The sequence below is a fragment of the Falco punctatus genome, assembly GCF_963210335.1.
Source record: "Falco punctatus genome assembly, chromosome: 9".
NCBI lineage: Eukaryota > Metazoa > Chordata > Aves > Falconiformes > Falconidae > Falco > Falco punctatus.
The window spans coordinates 18,621,148-18,636,658 of record NC_137589.1 but is presented as its reverse complement, the minus strand read 5'-3'; the positions used below and the strand labels follow the sequence as shown (position 1 = coordinate 18,636,658).

At 42.6% G+C, this 15,511-nt stretch overlaps 1 protein-coding gene and 1 long non-coding RNA gene across 6 annotated transcripts in view; one reads left to right on the top strand and one right to left on the bottom strand.

The window, feature by feature from the left end:
- The window catches only part of TET1 (tet methylcytosine dioxygenase 1), an 87,433-nt gene that overhangs the window by 63,077 nt on the left and 8,845 nt on the right, over positions 1–15,511 (bottom strand). For 4 of the 5 annotated variants that reach the window (XM_080401280.1, XM_080401282.1, XM_080401281.1 and 1 more), the window contains exon 2: positions 6,200–8,255. In XM_080401280.1, coding sequence (XP_080257406.1) covers positions 6,200–8,134 — 1,935 coding nt within the window. In that variant the 5' untranslated portion in view covers positions 8,135–8,255. Of the gene's footprint in view, positions 1–4,647; positions 4,981–6,199; positions 8,256–15,511 lie in introns of those variants that run through there. The other variant, XM_080401284.1, reaches the window with a different exon arrangement.
- LOC308069304 lies at positions 5,175–7,272 on the top strand. The gene is made up of 3 exons (XR_013930339.1): positions 5,175–5,304; positions 6,139–6,207; positions 7,150–7,272. It is a non-coding gene; the product is annotated as an uncharacterized lncRNA (long non-coding RNA).

Below are 15,511 nucleotides of genomic sequence, written 5' to 3'. Positions count from 1 at the left end.
ATCAAATAGGTTTTAGGATCAGGAAAAATAAGTAGTACTGATTTGTCATGTTTCCCCAAAACACCACATCCACAAGGATCTTTAAGCATAATAAAAGTGAGAGGTACGTACACTTGGGGATCTGATTATTCTTTGCAGTTTTGCCTACTTAAGATGCTTTACAATCCAGGAAAAAAAAATATTAATTTTGTTTGCTTAGAAACCTAAGACCCAGTATTCTGATTTAGTCCCCAGTTTGTTGCATGACTGGACAGCACTTAGGCAGTATTTGCAGATTTCCTTGTTAGCTGGCCAGTTTCCCCTCCTATGAGGATGGGTCCTCATACACAGGGGAAGGAAATGACCTGGATGAGGAGACAGCAGGTACTCTCAGCAAGTTTGCTGATGATGCAAAACTGGGAGGAGCGGCTGATACACCCAAAGGCTGCGCTGCCATCCAGCCAGACCCGGACAGGCTGCAGAGTTGGGCAGAGAGGAACCTAATGAAGTTCAGCAAAGGCAAATGTAAGGTCCTGCAACCAGGGAGGAAACGCCCCACGCACCAGTACAGGCCAGGGGGTTGACCTGCTGGAAGGCAGCTCTGCAGAGGACCTGGGAGTCCTGGTGGGCAGCAAGTTGCCCATGAGCCAGCAGTGTGCCCTGGCGGCCAAGAAGGCCAACGGGGTACTGGGGTTCGTGAGGAAGAACGTGGCCAGCAGGTCGAGGGAGGGGATCCTCCCCTCCTACTCTGCCCTGGTTAGGCTGCATCTGGAGTGCTGTGTCCACTTCTGGCCTCCCCAGTTCAAGAGAGACAGGGCACTACTGGAGGGGGTCCAGCGGAGGGCTACGAAGACGGTGAGGGGACTGGAGCATCCCCCTTACGAGGAAAGGCTGAGAGAGCTGGGCCTGTTCAGCCTGGAGAAGAGCAGACTGAGAAGGGATCTTCCCAAATGTCTACAAATACCTTAAGGCTCCGTGTCAGGAGGATGGGGCTGGGCTCTTTCAGTGGTGCCCAGCGACAGGACAAGGGGCAATGGGCACAAACTGAAAGACAGGAAGTTCCATCTGAGTATGAGGAAAAACTTCAAAACCTGCCTGGATGCGATCCTGTACAACCCGCCCTAGGTGAAGCTGCTTTAGCAGGGGGTTGGACTAGGTGACCTCCATCCAGAGATCCCTTCCAACCCTGAGCCTTCTGTGATTCTGTGAAAGAAACCTCTTCAAATAAAAATTTCTCTGTAAAAGCTACAAGAACTGGCACAGAAAACAAGAAGCAGTTAGAGGCAACTTTTAAAATGCATCCTCTGAAAATAATGAGACCCCAAACTAATTAATTTCCCTGTAATTTAGGCTGCGTTATAGTCCACACCCAGGATTACAGCAAAGAAGTGTGACTTGCAATTATTTTACACACCCATGGAGCACATGTGTGTACAATAAGAGTAAACTGTACCACTCCAACTCCCTGCCCTGCGTCCACAGTACACAGCTTTACTCATCTTTGCCACACTTTACCAAACTCCTCAAGCCCTTGTGCTATATCCCCTTACAAAACTCCCAAGTATCATATTCAAGAGGAGTGTTTTTATGCGCAGTCATTTTAAAATTTAACTGGCTTAAGTATTTCTGGAGTCTATTGTAAAATAAATACCACAAAGTCTAAATTTCTTGTCTGGCTAGAAAACAAGAATTCCATTTTGCTTTTATTTTTTTGAGATTTCGACACTTGGTTGTGTTCCAAAGCAGAGCAAACCTTTCAAAAATTCAAGAGGAGACAGATGGGATGTGGGAGACCAAAGTTCAAGCCCCTGGTCTGCATCAGGCAAAAAGCTCTAATCAAGCTGTTCTAATAATTCTCTCCCCCCTTTGTAAGTTTTAAGCAGAAATTTCATTTGGAACCTTACGAAACTTTCCCCAAAAAATAGCTGCATCGAGACAGATAGTAGCTGTGAAAGCTTCCTGTTAAATCAGCATTTTCCATTCAAGGAACAGCTTACTGGAAAGTTCCCAACCAACTAACTGCAGCATCCTTTTTAAATATGTCTGGGTTTTCGGCAGCATGTTAAAAACCCACAAGCAAGCAGGCCCTTATTGTTATTTAATCTTTCCATGTTACTCAGATTACAGCTATTAAATAAGATGTCTCAAGACACCTTGGTCAACCCCAGTGAACTCAGGCTCAGTGACATGATTTTTTTTCCAGTTTGTTGACTCCAGGTCCCACTAAATCTAACATGGTCCATTACCTAATACAAAATAAAGCTCTCCCTGCCCAAGAGGGGTGCCTGCCCAGGTAGGGCCTTGGCAAGCCTTGCAGAAAGCAGCCTTTGGAGATGAGGGCTCCTTTCAGCTGCTGGTTTTGCTGCAGCCCTGTACGCTTATGCCCTTTCAGGCAAGAGGCATGTTACGAAACCCTATAAGTTCACCTCGGTAATGGGAGCTGCTCAGCTTGGCACTCTCCCGGGCCAGGGCTGGGGCAATGGCTACACCCAGGAGAGCACTGACCAGCTGGGAGCCAGATGAGATCCGAATCCACTTGCCCAGCCAGAGCCCAGCACACCGTGCAGTCAGCTCGAGCGATGACTGCAAGCACCCAGAAGACAGCGTTTTTCATCTCAAGTTTGTGCTGCTACATCTGCAACACCTGCCTGTCCAAAACAAGATTCCTTTTTTGAAGGAGAAAATAAAACAAAACATGGACCACCTTCCCTATCTACATGGTGGTGTGGAAGCCTACAAAATCCTTGCCCCACACTGCGATGCACAGCCTCGACACGTGTGACAATGCAATGGCAGCAAAGCAGAACACTTCTTGGAATGAAATACGCGTTTCGGTAGAAAGTAGCTGTGAAATAGCCTTCAGTAACTGCCACACTATTTCAGAAAACAGCAGTCTTGGAAACACAAGACTAAAATGTGAAAGCATCACTCTCATGTATGTAAACTTGTCAAACCCTCTTTTCACTGTGAAGCATTTCCACGTTATTAATTCCGAGAGGCACAGTAACCCAATATAAAGCCTTCTTCCCCTTCTTTTCAAAGCTTGCTTACATTTATTTACTGGGCTGCTCTTTCAAAAAATTCAGTAAACAAGAAGTTTTTTCCCTACATATAGTTTAGAGTTTTTCTTTACCAACTGCTAAGCAAGCAGCCACAGTGTGAATCCCTCAGGAAGAGCGGCATCACATATAACAATATTGCTACACACAGGGGCTGTGAAATAGAGCCCACAATGCTTTATCCAGACTTTCATGATGTCACATCCCTGCAAAACCCATTACATTCAGCAAGGTAAAGTATCACTGAAGGTTTATGTGGATGTTATTTTTAAGTGATATTTTTCAAGACCAATATAGTTTTCAAATCTTTATCTGGATTATGTGTGAATTAATGAAAATAACAGTAATGTAACTAATACCAGCTCCAAACATGCAACCGATACTCTCTGAGGGTTGAATGCTTGTACACACACGGGCATGTGCGTTGGAATATGCACTTCAGTCTACATTCACAGCTTCCACCAGCCAGGCCTTACCCCCTATAACTGTAAATCCACATAAGTTCTTAAGGAAAACCAACACCTCTTTTTTAACAGCATCCATGGACTGCCAACCCATACACCGGCTATCCTACAGCTGTTTAATGTACAGAGTTTTGCATTGTTTAGTTAGAATGCGGAGAGATAATTCCCTTTAAGGGAAAACAGCAATGTTTAAACTACGTTTATGCAGAGCATGTCCACCCCCTACACCCGCCTCCCAGTGAATCACCTCCAAAAAATGCTTACATTCCACCAACATAAGAGAGATTTGCAAGACTCTTCTGAACAAGGAATGCACTGAAGACAACCTAATTTCTCTTAACTATTATGTTCGCTTTCTATACCATGGACAGAGACCTACAGTTTTGGGTTTTACCCAGCTGCCTTGTATTTGAAACACATTACTGTCACAGAAGTCCCAGCTGTTGCAGTTCGAGTCCTACCAGTTTGGGAAAACACAATGGGATTCTCTTAAGGAGTGGTACAATCTTATCTAGAGGAGAGCTGCTGAACAGAGTGATATAGTGCTTCCCATCCCCCAACATCTCCCCCTCTGTATCTCAATGTCTTTAAAGAGCTCCTGTAACATATCTACATTGTAGAAATACTTCCCTCTTTCATTTTCTCAGAGCACGGTTTCGAGAGATTACAAATGAGCCGAGGCTTGCTTCTAGGAATATCTGAAAAGGCACCAGGTTTCATTCAAATACAATTTCATAAGAAAATACCTGACATGTTCTTCAATGTCAGGAATACTTCATTTCCTCCATGCAGTACTCTGAAGCTTCATACAAAATTTAATGAGAAATGGAGGCAGCCTCTGGTGCCGCTCTAAATGCATTGTACAAAACTGAACCAGTTTAATAAAATAAAAGCACACCAAAAAAAAAAGCTGTCAAAGAAAAGAATAAAAACAAGGAATCTCCCATAAAGAAAGCAAAAGGAGCACCCAGAGAGGACAAAGGTGAAGGGGCAAAGCTAATCTGCAAGGAAGAGGTCAGCCTGAGCAACACGAAAAGAAGTATGTTTAGCCTGGAAAACAAAGGTTGACAGAAAAGCTGGAGTGCTTCCTTTCACCAACCCTGCCAAAACCCTTTTTAAAACATAGCTTTTAGATCACTTCCTACCTCAACTCCACCAATTCGCTCCATGAGCTTCTTCAATCCCACTGACTAAATATACAAAAGGATGTAATGTCACTACTCTTTTGCTGTAAAAAGTCAGGATCCGTCTCTATCACCTTTATTGTTTTATTTTATATATATATATATACATATATACAAAGTCACATTATAGCTGTCCCTGTGTCCCCCACCCTTTTTTTTTTTAGCATTTACAAGCAGTTGAGACACAAAGAGGTTTTTGAATGAACTCTGAGCCAGGCTGTTTAAACCTACTTCCCTAAACATTATAACTTAAAATATACTTCCCCCACAAAGGGAAATATATCATATCCCCTTGCTGCTGCAGCGCTTTTCTTTCTGCTTGTCTACCTTAAAAACAGAACGGACTTCTCTGCAAACCCTGGTAAGCACAGGACAGAGCAGTAAAAACAGGAGGTCTCCCGAGATCTCCGCAGCTGGCGGGAATTTCTACCTGCTGTAAGAACACGCTTTTTTAATGAAACTGCTATTGAGAAAGTTTTTGCAGGTGCATTCTCCCCAGCATGAACCACTCCACTCAGAGTACACACTGGCGCAGAGACTTGAACCTGTTTCCCACATCCCAAGGCAATGTCCCAGTGACTCAACTACCAAGACAGCGTCTCCCCCTCCGTGGCTCAGGTACTATTGGATCATACAAAGCAGAACACTCCCAGCAGGACGTGGCAGCACAGAGGCTAACTGCAGCTCAGAGGTCAGGGAGTTCAGTTGGGATGTGGGAAATCTATGTTCAACTCCCTACTTACCTGATTTAAAGCCTGATCTTGAACTGAAATGTCTCAGAAGGTCACTGCTGTTATCACAGGGGCATACAGACTGTCTTTTCCCCTCCTCTTTGTTCCAAAAGTAATGACCTGGGTTACAAAAGGCTGATGAATCAGAAAAATGAGTAAGAAACACAGAAAAAGAAAGTATGTATGGGGGATGTGGTAAAAGACAAAGGGAGACAGGCAGGAGAAGTGAAATGAGAGAAACAAAAGAATAGACAATTAGAAAGGCAGAGAGATGTGAAAGGGGAAAATGCAGCTACAGTTTGGTCCTGAGGTTTATAAATTTATTTCCACCGAATCTGGCATCACAAATTACTTTAACTGAATTAAAGAGCAAACAGTCTGCCTTCCTTTGCTTTTTAACCTTAAATATTACGAAATACAGACTCTCCCCCTAATAACTCAGTCTCCTAGGACCATCCTCATTCCCGCCCTTCCCCACATTCTGCACTTAAGCCTTTCTCATCTCTTTGTGCCCTCAATTCATTCATTGTTTTGGCCAATATCTGTAACACAGAGTTAAAGCCATACCTACCTCTGATTTTATGCATTTACACACCAGAAACAAGAATAACACCAGCTCACTTTAATCTACACCTCTACAGATGGCAAAAGAAAGTTACTCTACAACCTGTTAGCTTCAACAGTAACCCTAAGCTCTCTAAAGCTGTATGTCCCTTTGCAGAACTTCAAGATGTACCGCAAGCCTCAAAAGAGTGCCTTAATTTGCATTTTCTTTGGCTTACCTCAAAAGGTAACATGATTGGTGGTGGTGGCTTTTTCAGTTCTTCACATTTTCTCTTTTTACATATCCGGTGACTAGTTTTGCGTTTCCTGCAACAGCTGCATTCTTCACAATTTGTTTTCCGCAGACAGGGCTCACAGACTCCACAACGCCTTCGTTTCTTTTTCTCTAGCATAGGGAGCAGAGATGAATATGGAACAGGGTAACCACCAGCTGGATTTTTAAGAGAGGACGACCCTGAGGCCTCAATTGCTTCAGTGCTGTCGCTCACGTTGTCCTGAACCAAATTCAAGCTTACTCTGACACTTCCCAGCTGTGATGAATAATCATTATGCTGCAGTCTTGAGTCAGCTGGCAAATCCGCATTTATGGCTTTTTCTGAGGCAAGAGCAGAGATTTCCATGCTTGAAGGCAACTCTGAAATAAAACCTTCAGAGAATTGTCCAGAGCTTTCACCAGAGATTTTATCAACTGTGCTTTTTTCTAAAACTGAAGATAAAGTGGGGACATAACCTGAATTCAAAATTAATGTCTCTGCATCAATACATTTAACAAGCTGTTCAATGTCCTCCACTTCAATATTGTTTAAAGAGGTATCAGAAACTGGTTCACATACTGTAAATGTGGGGTTTGACTCAGATTCTGAATTCTCTCTTGTACAGCTCAAATCCAAATTTGAGTCAAGTTCTTTGTGAATGGGTACAAAATCCACAACTACCTTCATGTGGGATTCTGCAAGTGAGCTTGCACCTTCAAAACGTAAAAGCGAATTTGATTCAGTGGCAGCTACAGAGCTGGAATTTGAATCACTATCTTTATTCTCAGACTCTAAATCCCAGTCTGCCTTCAAGCAGGACTCTGCAAGTGAGCTTACATCTTCTAATGAATGCTCTTGTGAGTTAAACTCAGAGGTAACTACAGATGCAGAATTTGAGTCTTGTTCTTCCCTAGGTAGCACCAGGTCCAACTCTGCTTCTATGTGGGATTTGGCAAGTGGGACCGACTCTTCTAACAGTACCATTGAGGTGAGGTCTGAGGTATCGACAGCACCAGAGTCAGGTTCTTCACTGTTAGGCACCAGATCGAAGGGAGTCTCTACAGACACCTTCAAGTTTGATTCAGAGGTGATTATGGAGTCAGAAGGAGAAGACGGAAGCACAAGTGCAGCATCTTCAACAAATACTTCAGCTGAACTACCTGTATCGAGATCGCTGGGTATCTGCTCACAGGACAGGTCTTCATGCTTGTATGTCACCTCTGACATTCCTGTATCATTATCAGTTACCTGACTGCTTGGAATGGAGTTATTTGCTTCAGGTATTTCTACCTCTCCATCTTGACTAGCACATGTGGTAGCAGGCTCTTCTTCACCTGCACTACATGGAGCATCTTCTACAGGCAGAGGCGCTAACTCATTTTGTGCTAAATCTTCTTTCAAAACTCTTTCGCCTGCTTCAGCGCTTTTTTCTTCTACTGCTGCCAGGGCTTCTTGTTCATGTTTTTCCTTTGTTTCTAGCCTTTTTTGTACTGCAGCTTTCCTGGGTTTTGCAATTGCTGGAGTTTGGGACAATCTACGGGAGAACGATCGGTTACGGAGAGACATTGTAAAGCCATTGATGTTGAAAGAATCCTGGTTATGAAAGAGGATATTGTCAGCTTTGTCCAAACTCACCCAAGATGCTCCAGACAGGGTTCTGGTTACACTGCTTCTGAGAAGTCTACCTGAAGAGCTCATGATTGGTTTCTTTTCTTGCTGTTTTTTCTTAACATCTTTTTCTTGCACTGGCTTTTTGCCTTTTCCAGAACTAACAGCTTTTGTGGAAGCCTTTGTGGTTTTCTTTCTTACTTGGCTAGATTTCTTTTTGCCCTGGTTAGTTTTCCTTTTACCTAACTCTTCCTTTTTGACTATTCTGGAAGGCCTCGCATGGTGAGCCATGTCTGCGGAGTAGTAGAAATGTTAAGAGGAGAGATGGAAAAAAATCATGAGCTCTTGAGAGAACTTTTCAATAGAAAACCGCATACTCCCATTGCTGGTCTCTGGTGCTACAGCATTAACTCTGAAATAGAAAGAGATAAAAAATAGCATTAACATAACCCTAATTAATGAAGGGTGCATATACACTAAACCAACCATTTTTTAATATTTAAAAGTACACAGGTAGAATTAGAAATACTGGTGTTGGACATAACGTTCAATTAACACGAAAGCTTTGAAAATATTAGCATACTGCAAAATGGAACATGTAACACAAACGAAAAAGCAAATGGAGCTCAACAGGAAACATCACATGTTTACTGTTTTATGTCAGTTCTAAGAAGTTTGAATTTTCTCAGCCTTATTAACAGTTTATTAACCACCCCTCCCCTTGAGTAAGAACAGGTAAAGTTTACATCATTATGTTCAATGGTCACTGTAAGGACATTCAGGAAAAAAAAAAGCACAGCTGAGTTTACTTTGTGTGTGTGTACACACTCATACACCATCACCAGGGCATCCTTCATTCTTTTACTGCCCATCAGCTGCCCACCACGTTACAATTCCAGATCAAATGGGAGAGGTAACCAGCTCTCTGAAGATGTCTAACTTACAGTGTTACTCGCAGGGGAGCTGAACCAGGGAAGAATTGCTGTTCCCAATGTCATCTCCCAAGATAAGATACTGGTGCATGGTGTTATATTGCAAGCCTTGATTCCATCCTGCCTAGCTATTTCAAACGTATTATGCAGGCAGTTGTCTCTGCTTCATCATCATGACTACTAATATATTAGCCCTCAACAGAATACCATACATTTGTCCTAAGCTTTTGTCCCCAAATACAACTGCAATGCGGAAGTCCCCAACCCCCCAAATACAATTCAGTCATCTCAGAAGATACAACAGAATCTTCATGCTCCAAATCAATATCCTTCAAGATGGGTTGGGTTTTTTTTACACGTAAAGCAATTCTCATCAGTACATAGTTTCTAAGCACACAGTGCTTTTAAGTGAAGGCTTTTAAAGCTTTATTTAGCTGTCTGAATAGATCAGATGAGTAGACAAGGGCAGCCTAAAAATGGGAGCAGGCAGAGCAAGAGGCTCTGTAGCGTCAGGCCGAAAGGTGCCCTCCCTTCATCGTCATTCCTTTAAATTCCTTAAGCCCAAAAATCAAGTCAGCTACGGGCCACCTACACCTCACTAATGGGAAGAGGGAAAGAAAAGGAAGAACAAGAAAAACGGGGATGATGTCTAAAATTCTGACCCCTACAGAAAGTTAAAAAAAAAGGGGGGGGGGGGGGAAGGGGAAGAGAGAATCCTAGATTCCAAAGAAGGTAGAAAAGAGAAGAAAGGTGCTACCAGGCTCCTGACACCACCACTCCTTCCTATGACCTCAACCCCACCTTGAAGCCAGCAAGGTGATCTTATGGAGGCTACACTTGCCCACAGCCTGGTCTGAGCTCTGCAGATGGTGGGGAGAGCTACACTAGTGTTGCCCAATCTACTTAACACCCCAGAAACGTTTAATGGTGCTACACTGGCCAGGTTTGACTGGCACAGGGCATGTGAAGGGCAGGCTCCACAAGCAGAACAGACCCCCAGACCACAAAAACATATCTACAGCAGAAGGGATGCAGAAAGTTTAAAACTACCCGCAGCAAACAGCACCGCACTCCACCAAGATCAGCTCGTTAGCCTGCCCAGGGGATGGTCCAGCACAGCCAACACGCACCGCCTCTCTGCGGGACCACCAGCTCCTGCTGCTCCCCAAACCAGCACGCTGGCAGCGAGCTTGTTTCTGACTGCCTCAGCAGCCTGCCCAGTGGCCACAGTACCTACCAAGGCTAAGAGTAACTCCCCAAACTCTTTGAATAGCTTATTTAAAGCTTTTTGAAGCCTAGGTCTTGTTTATTCAGCAGTAGTAAGCTGATTGATCCTGTGTACTACAACATATAAACCAAGTATCTTACCTAAAGATAAGATTATTCTGTATCACATCTTTATATTACATATCAGGTGAACATTATCACTGGGACAGCAGTTTTTCCACACACTCAAATACCATTTTAGAGTCAGCGCTGCTGTACAAGACAAGGCTAAACACACTTCTAAGGTCAGATCAGAAAACAACATATAAATAATACATTATATTATTTATATGTTAATAATACACATTTACATGTCATAATACAATAGTATAATATATAATTAATATAAGTTATGTGTTAATAATATATGCCAATAGATAACAAAATAACACCCAAACATGCAATAAACAAGCTAACTGCATCCCTCCTCCATCACAGCAAAACATCCAACCTGGAGAGACTAAGCAGACACGTGCAGTTGTTTATCATTGCGCATAACGCTTCAAAGGCCACGGAAAAAGAGACCTGAAGAGCTCCTGCAGAAATGCACTATACATAAAGCTGGGTCAGACGCTGAAACAGCAAAATAAATACAAAGCTGAAAGGAAGGTAATCCGAGTCCATTCCTCCCCCTACCCTTCTCTGGAGACACACGGGGGAAGGGGGACATGGCCATTACTAGTCACTCCATGAATCAAAGAGGACCTCGGCATCACGTCAGCAGGTCCATGAAATAGTTGTTGGCAGCCTGCAAAACGCTTCCCCTGTTTCTTGTGGTTTTGACAGAGACTGGGCTCCTCATTCCAAAGGATAGCCTGGAGGGCTGCAAAACCAGTTGGAAGCAAGCAGCAGATCTGTAGCCATTAGCGGCCGGGCTACATAACAGTGGCAGGGGAGGAAATGTGAGCTACTTGCAGAGGCTATAGCCAGGAAAGCAAGGAGGAAAGCAAGCAAACAAGGAGAGCCAGGCAGCATGGGAATGCGTGAATCAGGAGGGGGACTGAAGAGATAAAAGTTTTTTTCTCTTTATCAGCCCTGAAACAGAAGCAGAATGTCAAGAGGGTACGGGAGATCTGGAGTGGAAACAGAAACTGGATTTTTGAAGATAACTGTATATAATGCTTTGCTCCTATTATTTCTCTACATAAGCAGTTGCCACTGCTGTTGTAGAAGTTTGGGAAGTGTGATCATCAAAATTATCAATTAGAAACTTCACTTATAACAATTTTGTATTTTTTTTAAATCATCATTATAATTACATGATAATACGACTGTACCTGCATTTGGAAATTGCAACATGGTTGTTTCAGAACTGAAGAGACAAGACCATCCTGTTTTGGTTTTTTTTTTTTCTTTTAATACAGAAAAACATACCTGTCTAGCAAGAATGTAGGAAAGCATCAAAGCCAGTGTTGCTTCTTTTCAGGGCCAAAATTAGAGGCTATAAACATGGAGTGGTTGAAGACTTCCCTTTTTCTTGGAAAGCACAGAATGCTGATATTTGTAGGAAACTGGCATTTAAATGCTGCATTAAAGAAGATGGCAAAGGCTGCTAGTATTTGTATTGCTCAGAGATGACAATATGGGGCACAAGAACAGCAACAGTTTTATACATGTTTCAATTTGCCACTGGAGTGAATTTAGGTTTTCCAGAAAAGATCCCCTGAAGGAAAAAAAAAATCTTTCTTTTTTCCCCTCCAGCTAATACTAGACTTCAGTTACATTTGTCTGGGACTTTGAACACCTGACCCCCAAGGTGACTGCAAGCTCTTGGGAGAAATGCCGATCAGCAAGAAATCTTTGCTTCCCTTAAAGAAAGCCCACAGTCTTGATGAATACTAGTCCACCACAGCAACCTTAACCACTAGGTAAAAACTGTCTAATGCTTTTTAAATAAAGTGTCTAATAAAACTAAATTACATTGTTATTTCTTTGTTTACCCTTCCACATTTAGGACCAAAATACTAGGTAGCTACAAGTTTAGTATTAAAGTCTTGTTTTCTGTAACATTAGGAAACATTTTACCTTTCCTTTTCCATTGAAAACACTGGACACGACTGTTGATGCCTGCAGCAGCTGCAAATTGCCTCATGTCATTTCTTAAGGACAACGAATGACTATCATATTGGTCACATTTCATAGCAAGAAATTAATTATATTTCCAAAATATCTATGTTGACTTAGCAGGATTATCAAACATAAACCTCATGGGGCAATATAACAACTTGGCAGTTCTCCACCATCCTGGACAGAAACAAACTTACTTCGGTGCTCTCTTCTGAAAGCCAAATCAGGTGGGACCTACCATACCCTCCCTGAGAGCAGAGGACAGGCATATCTATGAAGTAACACAGGTAATATGTGCAGCAGGGTTTGCAGGGAACTTCCCCAGATAATAACAGTGCATCCCGAAGCTGTTTGTTACTTGAGCTGACTTATCTCTTCTAATTCATGTGCAAAGCTGAAAGCTGGTTTTAAGGTCAGTTGCTTAAGTTTTGCTCATTCACAGTAATAAATCTGGACCAATCCCACTGACTGCTATAATCCTCAACAAATACTGCTAAAAAGCTAATCAAGGGCTAAACCTTTTAGTCCCATCTTGGTCAAAATTCCAAATAATTATAATGAGAATTTTGCCTACAAAGTAATTGGGGAATTTAACCCTATACTGCTGGAAGGCTTCCAGAAAAAAAAGGAAAGAAAATCCAGTCCAAAACACTCTCCCTGCTTTTCTTATTTACTTTCCCCGTACACAAAAGGATAAAAAAAATAAAGCAAGTTTTCTTTTTAGAGGTAGTGTCCATCAAGATTCTGATCCATAACTTGATTCTTGTTGGAAGATGGGGGGAGAAAGAGAGATTAACTCATAAAATGGTGGCAGCTTTATTATGGCATCATGAAAGACAGCAAGTGACCCCTGAACAAACACAGCTGCATGGGGAAAAATAATGACCCAGCTACGACTAGTTGAGCTTGGTTTCACTACAGTCAGATGCACTAATTAAATAAATTTTGTTCAGTGTTTAGGTATCCTTTTAAAAGTCACTTGAGATTGGTCTGACAGGGAAACAAGACCTGGAAGCTTTCATAAAAGCCACTTAATAATGCACAGGTCCCAAGCAATAAGGCCCACAATTTGACTTCGAAGTTGTCACTCAAGCTCATATCTACAACTCTGAATTGAAAAGCATCTCATCTTCCAGCAGCAGATGCTCTACAGGAAGACACAAGAGACACCAAAGATGACAGACACTGGAAAACCTGACCCTCATGTTAGATGCAAAAGCTTTTTTCAGTCTTTTCAGGATTATGACATATCAACTGCCTATTCTTCCCAGCTGCACCGATGTCAACCTGCTTTTAAAACCTGCCTAATTCCCTGCATCTACTGATAACTCTGCACAATACTTTGTATATGAAAAGAAGGGAAATGGGTTAGGAGGAGGGAATTAGCTTTAATTTTCCCTTTCCCCCCCTTCTTCAGTTCCATTTAGTTTTGGTTAAGAAATAAAAATGAAACTTCTCATCTGCCTTCTCAGTACTGCGAGTGACTTCATACACAGTCTTGTAAAGAGGCCTCCCCAAGTTCCCTGTGCAGAGGCACCACCAAAGTCCCCCCCCACTGACTGTCCCCAAGATGTCTCTTACCGCAGTCCTGTTTCGCATAATGTTTCTATACTCTGACATGTCATTCAAGAACACTTGTTTTCCATTTTACTATGTGTAAGTTCTCTGCTTTGCTTTACAGGATTATGCCACTCTTAAGGCAATGAGGCATGCCTTAGCCACATATATTAAACTTTGAGTTAAGTCAACCCTTTCCAGTAGCATAACTGCAAATCTGGGACAGGCACTGCAGGATGCCACCTCAGTTTCACACAGACAAAGGCACACACTCAAAGCATAATCCTTTTCCCACTGACATCAGTAACACAAGATGATGTTGAGCAGACCAAGCACCAAGGCTTTCCTCCTGAATTTTTGTCCTTGCTGGACCCGGAAGGCCACCTCCGTGCTTGGATTGTAAGTCTGGATAAGGCAGGGCTGCCACCGCATCCTACTTCTCTCCAGTACATGGGAAGCTGAAGACTGCTGTGAAATACATCCTCTCAGTGAATTCAGCAAGAGATGTCAATGTTTAACATTTTGCAATGTCATGACTTCATGCACCTTGGAGCCTGCACAGCGAGTGAAACGGATTTTAAAAAATAGCACCAAAAAAAAAAAAAAAAAGCCCTCCTGGGTTAGGAAAAGCTCTATTATATTAGAACGATTTAAAAAAAAAAAAAGAAAAAAGAAAAAGTGTGGCAAGGAACCACACATGCTTAAACCACAAAACCGGATTAAGCCTCAAACAACTGGCACCAAAAATCCATTGTGAAGACTCACACCGCATGTGCAAGTATCCTCCCCCCAGCCCAGGCAGGAACATGGGCTTGCTTTAAGCTCTGTTCAATGTAGCCAAACACTGACCTTAACAGAGGGAATGCTAAAAAGTAAAAATATACCAAGTAATTTCTAAGGGTTCTCCAAATGAAGGCCCATTCCACCAGAACACTCCAGGTACTTTTGAATACAAAAAAGCACAAGCAAAACAAACAAAACCCGTCAGCTAATCATATGCCTCTAATTCTACATTTATGCTGCTTCAAACACTGCATTTCTTTTTTATAACATTTGACTGCATTCTTCAGGGGTTTTGCCTTAAAAGAAAAAAACACTAACTGAATCACCTTATCTCAAACTCAATTAAAAGAAGGGGGAGGTGGAGGGAAGAACCTTCAGGCAAAGATTAAGCCTGGAAAATTTCAGCCTGAAAGGTGTTTTGAAATGTAAGTAACTGAAAACAGAAAGCAGGATGGAAATGCTTAGGCCAGCTTTAACAACCCCGGGTAGCACGCCAGCCAGCCCTAATAAAACACTATCAGTGGAGATTTTGAATTACTACACAGTGAATACTTAGGTTTTACAGAAACCCTAGGTATTAGAAAGTTCCTCAGTACACCACCCCCCCTTGAATTCACCCCCAATTACCTGCTTTGTGCCACCCAGCCTGCCCTTGTCTCCCCCAGCACAACCAACCCCTCTTGTCCAGAAGGACTGAACCTCATCCCAAGAGCAACCACCACCCTTGTGCTGCCAGGAAACTGGTTCTGAAAAGCATCAGCCAACCTTCTCCCCTACAGTCAGGGCTGACCAGGCTACCTGCCCAGTTTTGCCCAGACCAAGTATAAACGTGAAGTTCTCTGGATTCAATCTCTACTCCTAATTCGTGTTGACTGGCATTAATGAAAACAAGGTGATTACGGCTCAGTATAGCCTTCTGCTTCTCCACCAGAGTACCTTAAAAACAGTATCAAGAACAGCTGCGAAGAGCTACTATTTGGAAGATTATTTTTTTATTATTATTATTTCCACAGGTTTCCCCACTTGCTTTAAAATTTAAAGAGGCACCTTTGCCCTAGAAGTC